The sequence below is a fragment of the Gobius niger genome, assembly GCF_951799975.1.
Source record: "Gobius niger genome assembly, chromosome: 15".
Lineage (NCBI taxonomy): Eukaryota > Metazoa > Chordata > Actinopteri > Gobiiformes > Gobiidae > Gobius > Gobius niger.
In genome coordinates, this window is record NC_136866.1 from 28,815,881 (window position 1) to 28,833,130 (window position 17,250).

Sequence of the window (17,250 nt, forward strand, 5' to 3'; positions counted from 1 at the left end):
GTGCTGTGGAGAGAGTATCAGTGTGAGGAGGAGGTTTCTGAGCGAGGCTGACCTTGTGCAGAGCCGTCATGGGGAAGTGATCCAGCCTCAGCGGCGTCTTCTGCTCCACCGCCTTCATCCGCTTCCACATCGGCCTCTTGTGGAAGTTCATGAAGGTTTTCTGTGCAGGAACAGAACGTGATTACTGTTACTGCTCCCGTTACTGCTCCGTCCCAGAGGAGCCTCCAGTACCAGGTTGAAGTCCGTCATCTGGAGGTAGAAGTTCTCCGCCGTCTCTCGGTACGACTCCACTCCGGGACAGGCCTGATCTGGGTTTTCTTTAGCTCCTTCCTCTTCCTCTTTCTCCTCTTCTTCTGCGGGTTCTGTCGGACGTGTCTCTTCTTCTACCGTTTCCTTCAGAGGCGCTTCGTCCTCCTCAGTTTTCAACGGCACCATGGCAGAGAACTGCAGCGGCTGAGGACACAAGAGGAGAGACTTTTAATCAAGTTAATCTGAGCTTTGCCCAAATCTAAAAGCTTCTCAGAGTCTATTTATTCATTTAATATGGACAGTGAATATTAATGAACATCTGTAATTACAGTGTAAATATCCCAGATTATAATAAACATGCTCATTTCCATCCATACAGCCTATAGGCCAGAGCTACGCATTCATTTGAAAGCTAAGACCTACAAAACTCATCTAAGCTTCTTTATTTTTGTTGCATTTTTGATAAATATAATTTGCCAGAGTGATTAAGCAACAAGAATGTGACCAACACATGTCAAAAAAGCAACAAAAACGTGATGAAAACACAGCAAAAAAGGGTGAAACGATGACAATCATAACGAGGAAGAGGCTTAGATTTGTTTGGTGGGTCTTAGCTTTCAAATGAGGCATTACATTGTTACGCTCAACTGAAGAAATGCACTTGGTTAAGGTGGGGATTAACACATTGAGTTCTAGTTTCTAATCCACTTTATGTGTGATTTTTGTAGCTCTGTGATGAACAGAAGTGAAATAAATGACCATCAAAAACTTGTGAAAAGTCACATCTGGACTTTTTATATATTATTGCGGTTTTTTTGTCTGAGGGGGCGTGGTGTTAGTCTGAGGGGGCGTGGTGTTAGTCTGAGGGGCGTGGTGTTAGTCTGAGGGGCGTGGTGTTAGTCTGAGGGGGCGTGGTGTTAGTCTGAGGGCGTGGTGTTAGTCTGAGGGCGTGGTGTTAGCCCGAGGGGCGTGGTGTTAGTCTGAGGGCGTGGTGTTAGCCCGAGGGGCGTGGTGTTAGTCTGAGGGCGTGGTGTTAGTCTGAGGGGCGTGGTGTTAGTCTGAGGGCGTGGTGTTAGTCTGAGGGGTGTGGTGTTAGTCTGAGGGCGTGGTGTTAGTCTGAGGGGGCGTGGTGTTAGTCTGAGGGCGTGGTGTTAGTCTGAGGGGGCGTGGTGTTAGTCTGAGGGGGCGTGTGGTTAGTCTGAGGGGCGTGGTGTTAGTCTGAGGGGGCGTGTGGTTAGTCTGAGGGGGCGTGGTGTTAGTCTGAGGGGGCGTGGTGTGACTTTTTAAATGGTTAAAATCGGTCCAAGGACGACTGAGAAACATCCTGTTAAAGTCTTCAATCCAGAACCAGGATGTTTAAAGGAATAGGCCACCGTTTTTACATACAAAGATATGTTCTTACCTCACTTTAGCCGGGTTAATATATCCCCGTCTGGTCTTTGTCCGTGCGCTCTGCCAGGCAAACGGAGCACATACGCAGCCTCTCCCACATGTCCTATAGCTCCAAAAAAGCTCACGATAGAAGCTACCAAGCTCTTCCACGTGTTCCCTATTTAAATAAAGTTACGTGAAGTGTTTTCATGCGAAGTATATTTACCCAGAAATGTAGCATGTCGATTTTATAAGCAAATAAAAAGGGGGACTATATTGTGAGGCGTAATGATACGAGGAGTAAAACGTCCGCGCAGTAACTCCTAAAGGTTATTGACGGAAGTGAGCGGGGAAGTCTTTAGGAGTTACTGCGCGGACGCTGTGCTCCTCGTATCATTACGCCTCACAATATAGTCCCCCTTTTTATTTGCTTATAAAATCGACATGCTACATTTCTGGGTAAATATACTTCGCATGAAAACACTTCACGTAACTTTATTTAAATAGGGAACACGTGGAAGAGCTTGGTAGCTTCTATCGTGAGCTTTTTCGGAGCTATGTGACATGTGGGAGAGGCTGCGTATGTGCTCCGTTTGCCTGGCAGAGCGCACGGACAAAGACCAGACGGGGATATATTAACTCGACTAAAGTGAGCTAAGAACATATCTTAGTATGTAAAAACGGTGGCCTATTCCTTTAAATGTACACGCCATGAAGAGAGATCGAGAACACGCGTGTTTCAGAACATGTCAACAATGATGTTGTTGAAAACTGACTTGAAACAAATATATTTAGGCGTTTGCCTCTTCACATAAAGTTAGCGCCAGAGGAGAGAGGAGTTAATCAGAAAGGAGAGAGTGGCATAAAACACCTGTTATCTCAGTTTCTAGACAAAAATCAGTGATTTGGATCAATATCAGCCTCTGTTTAGTTTAGATTTCTCAGGAACTGAGGCACATAGAATCAAGCTGTCTTCATCTAAAGTCTCCCCTTTCAAACGAGCCACAGCATGAGTCCATATCTATAACAGAGAATACGCTGTGGTGCTACAAATATCATGAAAAATGGTCTGGATTGTTGGCTCTACAGCTAAATCCCCAAAACAACGCGGCCTCAATGTGTTAAAGGGGGGGTATTATGCAAAATTGACTTTTTCAAGCTTTACATCATGTTATTATGTCATTCCCTCATTAAAAACATGCCTGAAGTGTTGCCTTGGCACATTCACATATTTTGGAGTAATCTGTAAAAACTCTGATGGCGGCCATTTTAGGGATAGGTTTGCCTGAGTCCTCCTAGGAACGCCCCCACCTCCTGGAGACGCCTCCGAGCTTTGGTCACCAGCCGAGTAACCAACCACTGCTCCTCAGCAGAACCCCCTCCCCACTGATGCCACAGACAGCGTGTGGAGGGGGCGTGTCTAAAGGCTCAGAGGTTCTTAAAGAGACAGAGGCCTATTTCAAGACATTCACTACAGCCATTTTGAGAGAGACATTTTATACAAGGCAGTTATTCTAATTTACTGCATTTACAGACCAACAGAAGGTTTGTCATCATTGTAGTGTGATATAGACTGGTGCTATGTGACTGAAAAAAGCATAATACCCCCTCTTTAATAAACCAACAAAAAACAAACACAATTGCATGTTTGATTTTCCCGATTGCACCCTCTGTTTAGCATCTTTAGCATCGTCTTGATAAATGACCTATATCTTCAGTGACAAAATCAAAAGAATGGATAAAGCCAGGTTTAAATGTCAGGTTTTACTTTGTTGATACGATGTATTAGTTCAGAGGGATTTTGGATCTCGTTTAGTTTTGGAAATTGTTATCTATGAGTGAAAAAAATCTCAAATTTCGTCGCAGTTCAATAAATCCGCCTGAATATTGTAAAAAGGAAGCGAGTCTCTTACGAATCTGCTCTCGATGGTGCGCTTGACCCGGTTGAGCGTGTAGTCCGTGAGCAGCGGCATCGTGCACAGGACGAGCTCGCCCAGAGAGTCGCAGGTCACCACCATGTTCAGCCAATCAGAGAAGGCCAGGGACTGCAGAACCAGGAAGTGCAGCAGCGGTTACACACACAGCAGCAGGAACAACAGAAGCATGAGAGACTGACCCAGAGCGTGGCGGAGCGCGGGATGGGGTACAGCGCGTTCATGTAGTGGGTGTAGAAATGCACCCCGTGAACCACGTGTCTGCGGAGAGAAAAACAACGTGAGAACGGAGAACGCCGGAGCCGAGCCACGCGAAGGAGGTCCTCACGATGAGTATCCCGACTCCTCGGCCACGAAGAAGCCCGGGGCGAACAGCGGCCAGCACACCTCCCGGACCAGCTGCCTCTTCTGCTGCGTCACGGGTTCGTACACTCGAGTCAGGTCCCAGGTCTTCACGAAGCGGTCCTCGCTCGCCGTCACCAGGAGCTGCCTGTCGGAGAGGGACGGGCACGCTGTTAGACCAAAACATGCACAATCGATCTTGTTCAGTCTGAGTCTGTAAAGAGTGGAGTCTTATGGAGCCTGTGTATGTTCCTCCCGTCTTTAGCCGCTAGGAAGGGAAGAAAGAAAGAGGGTAAGAGGGAATAAATATAGGGAGAAGGAATGAAGGAAGGAAGGAAGGAAAGAAGGAAGGGAAGAAAGAAGGTAAGGAAGGAAGGAAGGAAGGAAGGAAGGAAGGAAGGAAGGAAGGAAGGAAGGAAGGAAGGAAGGAAGGAAGGAAGGAAGGAAGGAAGGAAGGAAGGAAGGAAGAAGAATTTTGTCAGGGTTAGCGTAGAAAAATGCTAATGCTAAATGCTACGCTAACCTCGGAAGTAGTGACTTTAGTAAATAATACTTTTTTAGCAGTAGGTGCAGCATTTTTGGCTCATGAGTATGAGAAATAAGTAGGTTCAGTAACTCTCCGTTGAGTTTCAGAAATATTAGGTTGTTTTTTAGAGTTTTTTATGTTTTCTTCTCACATATTTGCCGAAGTCGTGACGTTAGGGATACCAATCGGCTATTTTTTAAGTATCGATATTGGGCAAAAAGAATCAATACTAATTTGCATATGTAAAAAGTGTGGACGCCTTTGGCCTCAGATCAGTGCCTTTAACCTCTTAACTCCCGCCACCGAGATCTTTTTCCTCACGTCATCAGATTTTTTTTTCATGATTTTTTTTGGGGGTATTCAACTCATTTTTGTCACATTTTGGTCATTTTTTGTCAAATTTGTATCAAATTTTTTCGTAATTTTTTCATCACATTTTTGTCATTTTTTGTCACATTTTTTGCACATTTTTGTAATTTTTTTGTCCATTTTTTATCACATTTTTTGCACATTTTTGTAATTTTTTTGTCCATTTTTTATCACATGTTTTGTCATTTTTTGGTCTTTTTTTGGTCATTTTTGTGTCATTTTTTTTGTCATTTTTCATCATTTTTTTGTAATTTATTCATCAATTTTTTTGTCCAATTTTTGTCATTTTTTCGTACATTTTTTGTCAGTTTCTTGTGACATTTTTGCGACTTTTTTCATATATTTTTCGTCACTTTTTTGCCAATGTTATATCACTTTTTTGTCACATTTCCATCTTTGTTTTCGTCTCAGTTTTGTTGCTATTTTCACAGCTTTTTCCCAGAAGCTTTTGGATTGGGGTAAAGCCAAACTGGAGGAAATGTGCTCGGTTCAGGTGGGAGTTAAGGGGTTAATTACGTTCTGTTTCTGCCTCTGCGTTTTTGTCTGAACATTGATAATCCCGGCGTTTGGTCCGTCAATAAAAGATAAATATATAAGACACGTCCTCTTGTTCATCACGAGCTCGCATCGATCCGAGCGCCTCCGTTTCTCCCCACGCCGACGCGCTTTGATCGCGGCAGAAAGAATGACGGAGTTTTTACCGGAGAAAACGCAGATTCATTTTTCCGCGTCGAGCAAAAGCCGATCACGAGGGAAAAAAAACAACGAGAAAACCTAATGGAAAGAAAACAGACGAGAGCGAAGGAAGGGCGGTCGATATCTGCTCATAACGCGCTCGGGAAAATGATTCTGGAAACGCTCAGGTCTGAAATATTACTGGAGGAAATTAAGAAGAGACGCAGCTGGTGAACGGGGGGAAACATTTAGTTAGAAATACTAATTATCTTTAACGATGGGGTGATCTGAGGTCGCGGCCTGAAAAGTTTGGGGACTATGGCGCAGGCACTAAAAGTGAGCACAAAAACTATAACAGAGGCTGATGTGGGGTTTGCATTTCAGCCACTGCGCCCTCGCTCTAACAAAGTCTGACCGCTCAGTTTTCTTCTTCATTCAGCGCGTTACGTCCTCAGAATCAGGCTGACCAGTCGATCACAGATATAGTAAACAACAGTCTGTACTGAACACATATATTTGACCTAATACGTTGCCTCAAAATATAAAAGTAGTAAATAAATATTACTACGACTAAAAATAATAATACAAATAATGATAATAAATGATGATGACGATGATGATTGGCCAGTGCGAGCAGAGCAGTGTGATTGAACAGATTTGCTCAAACATAGCTATATATTATAAGGGTTAAAGAATAAACTGAAATATTCTTAACTGCTCCTCGGCTACAATACGTAGTTGTTAGGATGTAATAAAGCCTTTTTTGTGAGTAAAAAATCCAGTATGTTTGCGTGTTCAGTCCATAGACTGTATCTACCTGTATTACCTGATATTTTGTGCTGTTCTGCTCTGACTGAGACAGAATTCGATTTTTTTTTTAAAATTTTTATGCTGGGGTGTGTTTGTGTGTGGGGCCCTGCCCGCTGAGCCCCCTTTTCTGACCCGCCCCTGGCCTGAGCGCTCAGTGCCTGCAGCTTCGTCCTGACTGGACTGTGCAGAGAACGCACTCTCGGCTGCACAAAGTTCATAAAATTTAACCAGGAGCCTCTGGACGCCTGAGAGTCTGTTTTACGTTGCATTTGTTACAGTTTCAGTCACATGTGAAAGAAAAGTCAATGACTTTGTGTATTTTTTCCGTGTTACGATGTCGCGATTCGTATCACAAGCTACATAAGAGCTTTTTTCCATTTCCTAATTTAGATCTTTTTCTGTGAATATGAGGCCACATTTCATCAAATAAAGAGTAGCTGATCAGAAACCTGAAAAGCACCGAAGCTGATCCCAGAGCCACGATCTGCCTGTTGTTCAACCGACATCCTGCTGTGAGTGAAGCTGCTGCACAGGCACATTTTACACGCCGCCTCGAAACTCGAAAAGGAGAGAGATACGGACTCACATGTGTGTAGAGATGGAAACAGGGTCTGTAGGACGATGGTTGGATTTTTTGGTCAAGATTCTTAAAGACTGTTACAGTTTATGGGAAACATTTACCAATTATTTTGGAAAGAGCTGCATTGTATTAAACATCTCCAGTCATGGAGAAACCCGGGGTGGCGAACACGCCCGGGTTTAGTAGAAGAAGCGGGACGTGAAGTCAGGGTTTGGAGTTTGAATATTTGTGCAGAAACCGGAATGTGAGTACGTGAGTGCGCGATATGATAAATAACGGACGCTGAGTCTTAATGAGAAACACGGAGGAGCATTAGTTCAGTTAATCACCGCATCCATTACCGGGCGCCGGGAAACCGCACGACCTCGGCTCCACTTTTAAGATGCTTGATGAAAACCTGACCAAAATCTGATGAAAACCTGATGAAAACCTGACCAAAACCTTACCAATACCTGATGAAAACCTGATGAAAACCTGACCAAAACCTGATGACCTTGGCTCCACTTTTAAGATGCTTTAGGTCTTCAATAACAATCGCAATCTCGACGTTTGTCAGAAGAACCTCCGCCGGATCCTTCCCCTAAACTCCTCTCATATGCGAGTGTATCAGTGACATTAACCTTCCCAAATCAATGCCGTGACCGCGTCCGTGAAGAGCGTTCCTCGTTTTTTACCCCGACAGGTCGTTAAATCACACAAAAAAACGCTGATTCACTCGAGGTGTGGCCCGGCCGTCGCTGTATCCGATTTGTAATAAACCGAAGCGCTGCGTCAGAGGCTGTTATCGGCCCGGGCCAGTCGTACGTCTCGGGGCTAACGGAGCGGCGTGATGGTGAGTGATAGGAGTGACCCTTTTCACTTTCAGAGGCCGGGCCGGGGTTATACGAGGATCACCGCGGGGATCCCTTGTTTTTCAGCTATTTGTGCAAAAACAAAGGCTTTAACCTCTTCACTCCCGCCTGAACCGAGAGGATCTTTTTCCTCACGTCATCAGATTTTTTTTCCATCATTTTTTTGTTGGGTATTCAACTCATTTTTGTAACGTTTTTGTAGTGGTGGGCCGTTAACGTGCTGCGTTAACGTGCTGCGTTAACGCAAGACTCTTGTCGCGCGATAAAAAAAATATCGCCGTTAATCTATTCTCAAAGCTGGTTGGGAGCTGGGTCTATACTCTGCTATGATGACTTTCACCATGATATTTTATGCAGGGCTTAAAGTATTCCGGCCTGAGGCCTCTGGCACAAGCAAAGTGTATCAGACTGCAAATTATTTGTCCGGTTTTTCCGCGCATTTGTGAAAAACTTGCCTTTCCCGCACTTACGGTCCATGAATGCATCTCACGCGCAGCCTCGCTGTTACGTGATTCCTCTGAAACCAAAACAACTGCCACGCGGCTGTAGCTACTTTTGTTATGGATTAAGTTTTGCCAAATGGACGCTATGACCAGACGAGCGAGAATCGGACTACTGTTCCGCAAACGCGCACACAGTGGCGTGAACGCGCACACGTGTCAGCTCCAGCCAAATCTAACCAACAGCCTGATTAACAAACTATGACACTTAATCCTTTACTTACTGGATTATTTTGAAAAATATTGAACTTTACATTTTGGTCTATACTTGTATTTTACCTCACATATATTAAGTGTTTGCACAAATTGGGAATACATTAGGTCCAAGTGCAGAGTAAATGTGTAATAAAAAAGTTTAATAAAAAATATTGGCCTAGGCTACATTGCCTATATACAGTAGCCTCTATCTAACGTTTTTCTTTTTCCTTTTAAAGCACCGATAAGAGCACCATTAAAGTCCCGGATCTTTTTTCTGTAGCAGGTCAGTGTGCAGAAGAGGAGATTTAGTTTGTCACCAGAAATATGATTGTCACAAAGCTACTGACTGTAAACAGTTCATCAGGACCTCTAATGTCGGCCTACAGTTCAACATTAATGTTTAACTGAATAAACAGTTAGTAAACACAAGTGCATCTTCTTGAACATGAATTATTTTCATCACCAATTATCATAGTAGAAAGTTCTCAAGCAGTTTGTGATGCATTTTGGAAACAGGAGACGAGCCCCTGGTCTAACGCACCACCTGACCTGAGAAACTCGTTCTCAAAGACTTACTTTTAGTCATTATTTGGGCAGCACACATATTCTGAATGGCTTCGGCAGAATTCAAGCGAGCCATTTTAATCTAGATTAATCTAGATTAATTTCAAAATTAATCTAGATTAATCTAGATTAATTTCAGAATTAATCTAGATTATAAAAAATAATCTATGCCCACCTCTACTTTTTTGTCATTTTCTTGTCAATTTTTGTCAATGTTTTGTACATTTTTCATCAATTTTTTCTCACTTTTTTCACATTTTCATCCTTGTTTTCGTCTCAGTTTTGTTGCTATTTTCACACCTTTTTTCCAGAAGCTTTTGGATTGGGGTAAAGCTGGAAAAAATGTGCTCTGTTCAGGTGGGAGTTAAGGAGTTAAAAGGGCAAAAAGGCAGGAAGCCCCCGAGCCCCCGAGCCTACACAGACCAGTCAATCATTACACGTTTATTTATAATATACACCTTATTCCGGAAGTTTGCGTGGGCGTCGCCATGAATTGTGCCCGCCCCTTTTCTCCTGTCAGTTAACAAAGGTACAGGCCGCTGTCTCTGTCCTGGTAAAGTCAGAGGACACTGAATGACGTAAGGCTCAGAGGTTTCCCGTTGTGAGCAGCTTCGTTTTGAACATCGGCGTTCCCCTCTTCCCTCTGTGTGATGTTTGATATTGTGCTTGTGTCTGATGGCGGGCGGTACCTGGAGGTGGGGCAGAAGGACACGTGCGTCACCTGGAGGTCGTGGGCGCTGAAACACTCGTACGGCAGGACGGTCATGGAGCCGTCGCCTTCACGGACTCTGAGGAGAGACGAGCGAGTGCTGACGTCCCACAGCCCCACGTGACCTGAGGAGACACCAGGGAATTAAATACACACCAGGGAATAACTACAGACGCCTGGAACCTGAGACAGATGCTCCTCTAACATCTACGGGGTCGCTGTTTATGATTCAATCACAGCTCAGTCCAGATTTACCAGGTGTCAAACCTGACAAAAACCTGACCAAAACCTGATGGAAACCTGATGAAAATCTGATGAAAATCTGATTAAAATCTGATGAAAATCTGATGAAAATCTGATGAAAACCTGGCCAAAACCTGATGAAAACCTGACCAAAACCTGATGAAAACCTGACCAAAACTTGATGAAAATCTGATGAAAATCTGTCCAAAACCTGATGAAAACCTGGCCAAAACCTGATGAAAACTTGACCAAAACCTGATGAAAACCTGGCCAAAACCTGATGAAAACCTGGCCAAAACCTGATGAAAACTTGACCAAAACCTGATGAAAACCTGGCCAAAACCTGATGAAAACCTGACCAAAACCTGATGAAAATCTGATGAAAATCTGGCCAAAACCTGATGAAAACCTGACCAAAACCTGATGAAAACCTGGCCAAAACCTGATGAAAACCTGACCAAAACCTGACCAAAACCTGATGAAGACCTGACCAAAACCTGATGAAAACCTGACCAAAACTTGATGAAAATCTGATGAAAATCTGTCCAAAACCTGATGAAAACCTGGCCAAAACCTGATGAAAACTTGACCAAAACCTGACCAAAACCTGATGAAAACCTGAGGAAAACCTGATGAAAATGCCAATCCCAAAAACCCAAATGTCTTTCCTCGACACGTGATGTGACTGGGTCTGGCTCAGTATCAGCTCCTGAAGCTCTGCCGCCTGAGCCGGGGTTTTCCTCCCTCCGTGTGAGCGAGAGTTAACACGTGCACTGACCGTCGTAGAAGCCGATGGCGATGATATTGTGTGGTTTGTGCGGGAGCCAGTCCAGAGCCAGCACCTGCCCGCTGTCCGACAGACGAGGGGCCTTGAAGGAGCCCAGCCTCAGGGTGACCACGGCTTTGGCCTGGAACAAGCAACACAAATCTAAATAATGGATCAAGCCAGGTTTATGTAAGTGTATAGTTTTACTTTGTTGATATATCAGTGAGGGATTGTCAAACAAAAGCCTGCTGGAGTCAAATCTCTTGCTTCTGGGTGACATTTAAGGCCGGTTTCATTCCTCGATGTGTTTTCTGCTCGTGAAAACGGCCGGAGAGGAACTGGGAGTTACCGATTGTGTCCAGGATGGATAAAAATAATTGCATCCTCTTTGTGCTCCTGCTCCGCGAGGCGCCATCGCCCGGATTAATGGAGCGGCGCCAGAGGAGGGGAAAATGCGGGAGGAGTTTCACATCTGAGAGGTTTTACTGCAGCCGCGATCATAAACCTCGCACGCCCTCCGCACGAACTGAGGGAAAAAAATGATCCGAAGTGACGGTACCTTAAAGACGGGAGGCGGCGGCGGCGAGGAGGAGGAGGAGGAGGAGGCGGAGTCTGCGGAACAGAGCAAAGTTTGGTCAGGGTTTTTACGACAAAAGGAGAGAAATAGGAGGAAGAGAAGCAGAAAGTCACATTTAATGCCGAAAGTTTTAATGCTCAATATAAAACAAATACAGCTCAGTTTTATTTGACCTTAACCCCTTAACTCCCACCTGAACCGAGCACATTTTCTCCAGTTTGGCTTTACCCCAATCCAAAAGCTTCTGGAAAAAAGGTGAGAAAATAGCGACAGAACTGAGATGAAAACAATGATGTGACAAAAAAGTGACAAAAAAATTACGAAAAATGACAAAAATGTGACAAAAATTCCCGAAATAAATTGACAAAAATTTGACAAAAAAATGACAAAAAAGTGACAAAAAAATTACAACAAAATGGACAAAAAAATGACAACAAAAAGATGAAAAAGAAAAAAAAAATGACGAAAAAATGACAAAAATGTGATAAAAAAATGACAAAAAATGACAAAAATGTGACAAAAAAATTACAAAAAAATTGGACAAAAAAATTTACAAAAAAGTGACAAAAAATTACTAAAAATTGACAAAAAATTGACGAAAAAATTAGAGAAATATTCAATAAATGATGGAGAAGAGAAGCAGAAAGTCACATTTAATGCCAAAAGTTTTAATGCTCAAAATAAAACAAATACAGCTCAGTTTTATTTGACCTTAACCCCTTAACTCCCACCTGAACCGAGCACATTTTCTCCAGTTTGGCTTTACCCCAGTCCAAAAGCTTCTGGAAAAAAGGTGAGAAAATAGCGACAGAACTGAGACGAAAACAATGAAGAAGTGACAAAAAAGTGAGAAAACTTAGACAAAAAACGGACAAAAAATTAACAAAAAATGGACAAAAAAATGATGAAAAAATAACAAAAATGTGACAAAAAATGACAAAAATGTACAAAAAATTGACGAAAAAAATGATGAAAAAGTGGCAAAAATGTCGCAAAAAAAGACACAAAAAAAAGACAAAAAAATTGACCAAAAAATGAAGATGTGACAAAAAAGTGAGAAAACTTGGACAAAAAACTGACAAAAAATTGACAAAAAAATTGACAAAAAATGGACCAAAAAAAGATGAAAAAGGACAAAAAAAATGACGAAAAAAACGTTAAAAAAATGACAAAAAAATGACAAAAAATTAACAAAAATTTGACCAAAAAATGACGAAAAATTTGCAAAAAATTGACGAAAAAATGATGAAAAAGTGGCAAAAATATCACAAAAAATGACAAAAAAAAAAGACAAAAAATTTACGAAAAAATAGTTTTGGAGGTCTTAGCTTTCAAATGAGGCGTTACACTGGCCTACAGGATTTGGGTAAAGCTGAACTGGAGAAAATACTATGAATCTGTACCACTTCATATGTACAAACTGAAGCATATTTCAGTTTGTTCCGTAAAGCTTATCCTTTTTCCCATTAGAATAAAATGTGACGTTCTGGTCATCGCTATGGCAACACCGTGAAAAACATGGCATGAGTGTGATTGACTTTTTTGATTGATTGATTAAAATGTTTCGTAAAACAATGGAAGCAAGTTTTTGTTTAGGAAAAATCCCTATTAAACAGTTACATCTAAACTCAATACATTTAATTCTACAAATATAGTTTCGAGAGTCCCTGATCATTCGTCTTATGGCTGAAAGTAGGGCCGATACCACATGCTGGTACTAATACTCGTATTCATTCATGAAGTCCCAATACCAGAAACTGATACGAGGAGCAGCTCCACTGAGGAGAGGAAATAACAACAAACTGGAGAATAGTTTAGTGTAAATCCAATATTCCACATAGAGCTGATTTTATTACAGACGACACTCCCTAAACCAGAGTCTGAGCTGGATTTAACCAGAGCTAAATGTTGTTAGTGCTGCAGAGTTTACAACATACAGGCTAACGTTGCTAACTAGCCGCTAACTCGCTGCTAACAGTTATGGTGATTCTTAAGCCGTTTTATGCCCTTTTTCATCTCAAAAACTAACCCAGCGACAAAAAGTCCTCAGAAAATCCAGAATAAAGAGATACAGCATGTTTATATTGAGCCAAAATGCTGAAGCTACTGGATAAGTTACTATAAACACAGGAGAAAATCCACACGGAGCTGAAGTAAAGGAGAAAAGAGACCATTTATCTGCAGTAATAAGTAACATCTCAATACTATTGTTAAATACAAATACTTAAATGAATAAAGCACAAGCATTGAGGAGCTTTAGGACATGGGCTTTTCTGTCTATGATGGACAGAGCAATGAAAATAAAGAATAATATTGAATGAAGAAAAATAAATCTGTTCAGTCCTGATATAACTAATTACCAACCAATCTGCTGTGAAAAAGTCAGTCTATAAACCGTCTATTCACTATGTTGGAGAAAATGCCTTGTACTCGCATCGGTATTCAGCATCGGCAAGTACTTAAATCAAAGTACCAGTACTCGTATCGGTTTTAGAAATAGTGGTGCCTCCCCAGCTGAAAGTCCTCTCATCTGAACATCATCAGTTTGAATATCGCCTTCATGAGACGGTCATGTGACCTGAGAACTGCACGTCTAACTCCTTTTAAAGCCTCAGATAAACTCCAGGATATTGTAAACCCGCAGGAGGTCATTGAGGTGCAGGTGGTGTTGCTCACAGGCGCTGAGGCCCCGTCCCATCAGTGGCTTTAATGAGTCCAGCACTTAGGCCTGTCTGACATCGTTACTCCGAGTCCGACCTTCATCTGGACCAGGCCCTCCATCGATCCCCGCTCTCCCGCTCTTCATCTTTCTCTCCTCAGTGACTTTAGAAAAACTGTGTGAAGCAGAGCATCGGTCTCTCCCACAAACCTGAGCTGAACTGTGGACGTCCGTCACTGTCAGGACCCAGAGCTCTGCCAAAAAGCACTGCTTTGCTTTTTCTTTTAGTCCTGCTTCATTCTTAGTTTAGTTGTTTTTTAACCTCTTAACTCCCGCCTGAACCGAGAGGATCTTTTTCCTCACGTCATCAGATTTTTTTTTCCCATCATTTTTTTGTTGGGTATTCAACACATTTTTGTAACTTTTTGTCATTTTTTTGTCAATATTTTATCGCATTTTTGTCACATTTTTGTCATTTTTTTGTCACATTTTTGTCAATTTTTTGTCACATTTTGTCACATTTTTTTTTGTCATTTTTTGTCATATTTTTGTCATTTTTTGTCATATTTTGTAATTTTCTTTGTTATTTTGTTTGTAATTTTTTGTCACATTTTTGTCATTTTTTCGTCAATTTTTTATCACATTTTTGTCATATTTTTTGTCATTTTTTGTCACATTTTTGTCATTTTTTGGTCATATTTTTATCACATTTTCAATCAATCAATCAAAGTTTATTTATATAGCACTTTACAGCAACACCAGGAGGACCAAAGTGCTTCACAGAAAGATAAAACACATTTTTGTAAATTTTTGGTCACATTTTGTCACATTTTTGTAATTTTTTCAAATATTTTTTATCACATTTTTGTCAATTTTTTTTGTAACTTTTTGTCCAATTTTGGTGATTTTTTTTGTCACATTTTTATCACATTTTTGTAATATTTTTGTCACATTTTTGTCATTTTTTTGTCACATTTTTGTCATTTTTTTGTCACATTTTTGTCATTTCTTGTCAATTTCTTGTGACATTTTTGCCACTTTTTCAGCAATTTTTCATCACTTTGTTGGTCAATGTTTTCTCACTTTTTTGTCACATTTCCATCATTGTTTTCGTCTCAGTTTTGTTGCTTTTTCACAGCTTTTTTCCAGAAGCTTTTGGACTGGGCTAAAGCCAAACTGGAGAAAATGTTCTCGGTTCAGGCGGGAGTTAAGGGGTTAAGTATATTTTGCTTTTGTTTGTTTGATGACATGTCAGTTATCTGGTTTAGTCGTGACTTTGCTCCAGGTTTAGTCCTGTTCTATCCCTGGTCCGTCCTCGTGGATCGGTCTGACCTCCTGCAGGACGTGGAGCCTCTGGGTTAAACGAAGGCGAAGACGCAGAGACAAAAGGATGGCAGTTAATTCAGCGCCGCGCTCTCATCGGACACGGATCTGTAATTGAAATGACAAGAAGATCCATCGCCCGGAGGAACGGCGGCGCACGGGAGCGCGGCCGGAGGAGAAACCCGTGATTTAGGCTGGGAAAAACCAGACTGTGGGAGATTCTCCGTCATGATGCGAGGGAAGAAACAAGAACTTCAATGGATTCATATAAACATTTTAATTTGTCACTGGATCCGCACTGTAAAATTAAGATATTAATGTCGAATTACTCCTGGTATTATTACGCCTTACAATGTAGTTCCCCTTTTTAATCTGCTTAGAAAATTCACATTGTTTAATTTTGTGTAATTATACTTTATCTTGTAACACTTCATGTAACTATATTTAAATAGGGGAAGCGTGGAAGAGCTTGGTAGCTTCTATCTTCCCCTGGTTTGGAGCTATAGAGGAGGAGAGGAGGCTAAATGCTAACGCCGCCTGTGCTGTGTTTACGTGACTGAGGACACGCGTGAAGACCAGACAGGTACACATGAACTCGTCTAAGCTCAGGTAAGAACATATCTCAGTATGTAAAGCAAAAACGGTGGCCTGTTCCTTTAACGTGTGAAGGCAGCCTCGCTTTCACGGCTCTTTTTTGCACGTAGAAAGAATGAATACGTGCTGTGTCCTATCAGGTCTCTCTTCTGCCCCTCCAAAGCAATTTTAACTTTGAAGTAAATACAGAAACTACGGCCGTCTTCACATGTGTGAAAACTTAGTCAAAACATTAAGCTTAAAGAGGGGGTGTTATGCTTTTTTCAGTCACATAGCACCAGTCTATATCACACTACAATGATGACAAACCTTCTGTTGGTCTGTAAATGCAGTAAATTAGAATAACTGCCTTGTATAAAATGTCTCTCTCAAAATGGCTGTAGTGAATGTCTTGAAATAGGCCTCTGTCTCTTTAAGAACCTCTGAGCCTTTAGACACGCCCCCTCCACACGCTGTCTGTGGCATCAGTGGGGAGGGGGTTCTGCTGAGGAGCAGTGGTTGGTCACTCGGCTGGTGACGAAAGCTCGGAGGCGTCTCCAGGAGGTGGGGGCGTTCCTAGGAGGACTCAGGCAAACCTATCCCTAAAATGGCCGCCATCAGAGTTTTTACAGATTACTCAAAAATACGTGAATGTGCCAAGGCAACACTTCAGGCATGTTTTTAATGAGGGAATGACAGAATAGCATGATGTGAAGCTTGAAAAAGTCCATTTTGCATAATACCCCCCCTTTAAGGTACTTTATTAATCCCCGTAGGGAAATTCTTTCTCTGCATCTGACCCGTCCTCAGTGCCTCGGGGCGACCTGTAGGAGCAGTGGCTGCCAGTGTGGGCCGGTGCTCAGGAACCCGTCTCCATGATGTGGAGCCAGGCTGGTGGTCAGAAACACCTGGCTGGAGGATTCACCTATTGTGCATGTTTTCAGTGGTAGGGGAAACCGGAGTACCCGGAGGAAACCTACGCAGACACGGGGAGAACACGCAAACTCCACAGAAAAACCCCGTCCAGGTGGGAATCGAACCCGAGACCTAGCTGTGAAGCACGAGCACTAACTGCTGTGCTACCGTGCCGTTATATCGTAAATATGATAATCATTCACAATGGAGTTGGTGCCGATATGAATCCTATTGTGGTAACTATGGCAACGATCAAAATGCTGAATTTCAGACTTGGTTTATGGTTAATATCTCTGCAACGGCTGGACTTATCCACATCGAACAAAAACTGTCACAAAGTCCAGAGTCTTCTAAACTAAGGCCTCTTTTATTAAAGTAAATATAAAAGTAAAGGCCTCCTCCCGGGAGCGTGGCCGTGTTTAAAGCCGTGTCTGCGCACACGCCCCGTGTTTGAAATGCGGCTGAGCTGAGTCTGAGGCTGACTTTGTTTAAGCTCTTAACTCCCGCCTGAACCGA

The 17,250-nt window shown here is 42.2% G+C and overlaps 1 protein-coding gene across 2 annotated transcripts in view; it reads right to left on the reverse strand.

Annotated features, from left to right (window-relative positions):
- Positions 1-17,250, reverse strand: part of gtf3c2 (general transcription factor IIIC, polypeptide 2, beta) — a 48,554-nt gene that overhangs the window by 3,341 nt on the left and 27,963 nt on the right. For both annotated transcript variants that reach the window (XM_079572676.1, XM_079572675.1), the window contains exons 12-19: positions 11,247-11,299; positions 10,700-10,829; positions 9,659-9,803; positions 3,883-4,044; positions 3,737-3,815; positions 3,534-3,665; positions 232-453; positions 53-160 (exon numbers count right to left, since the gene is read on the reverse strand). In XM_079572676.1, the coding sequence (XP_079428802.1) occupies positions 53-160; positions 232-453; positions 3,534-3,665; positions 3,737-3,815; positions 3,883-4,044; positions 9,659-9,803; positions 10,700-10,829; positions 11,247-11,299 (1,031 nt within the window). The remainder of the gene's footprint in view (positions 1-52; positions 161-231; positions 454-3,533; positions 3,666-3,736; positions 3,816-3,882; positions 4,045-9,658; positions 9,804-10,699; positions 10,830-11,246; positions 11,300-17,250) is intronic.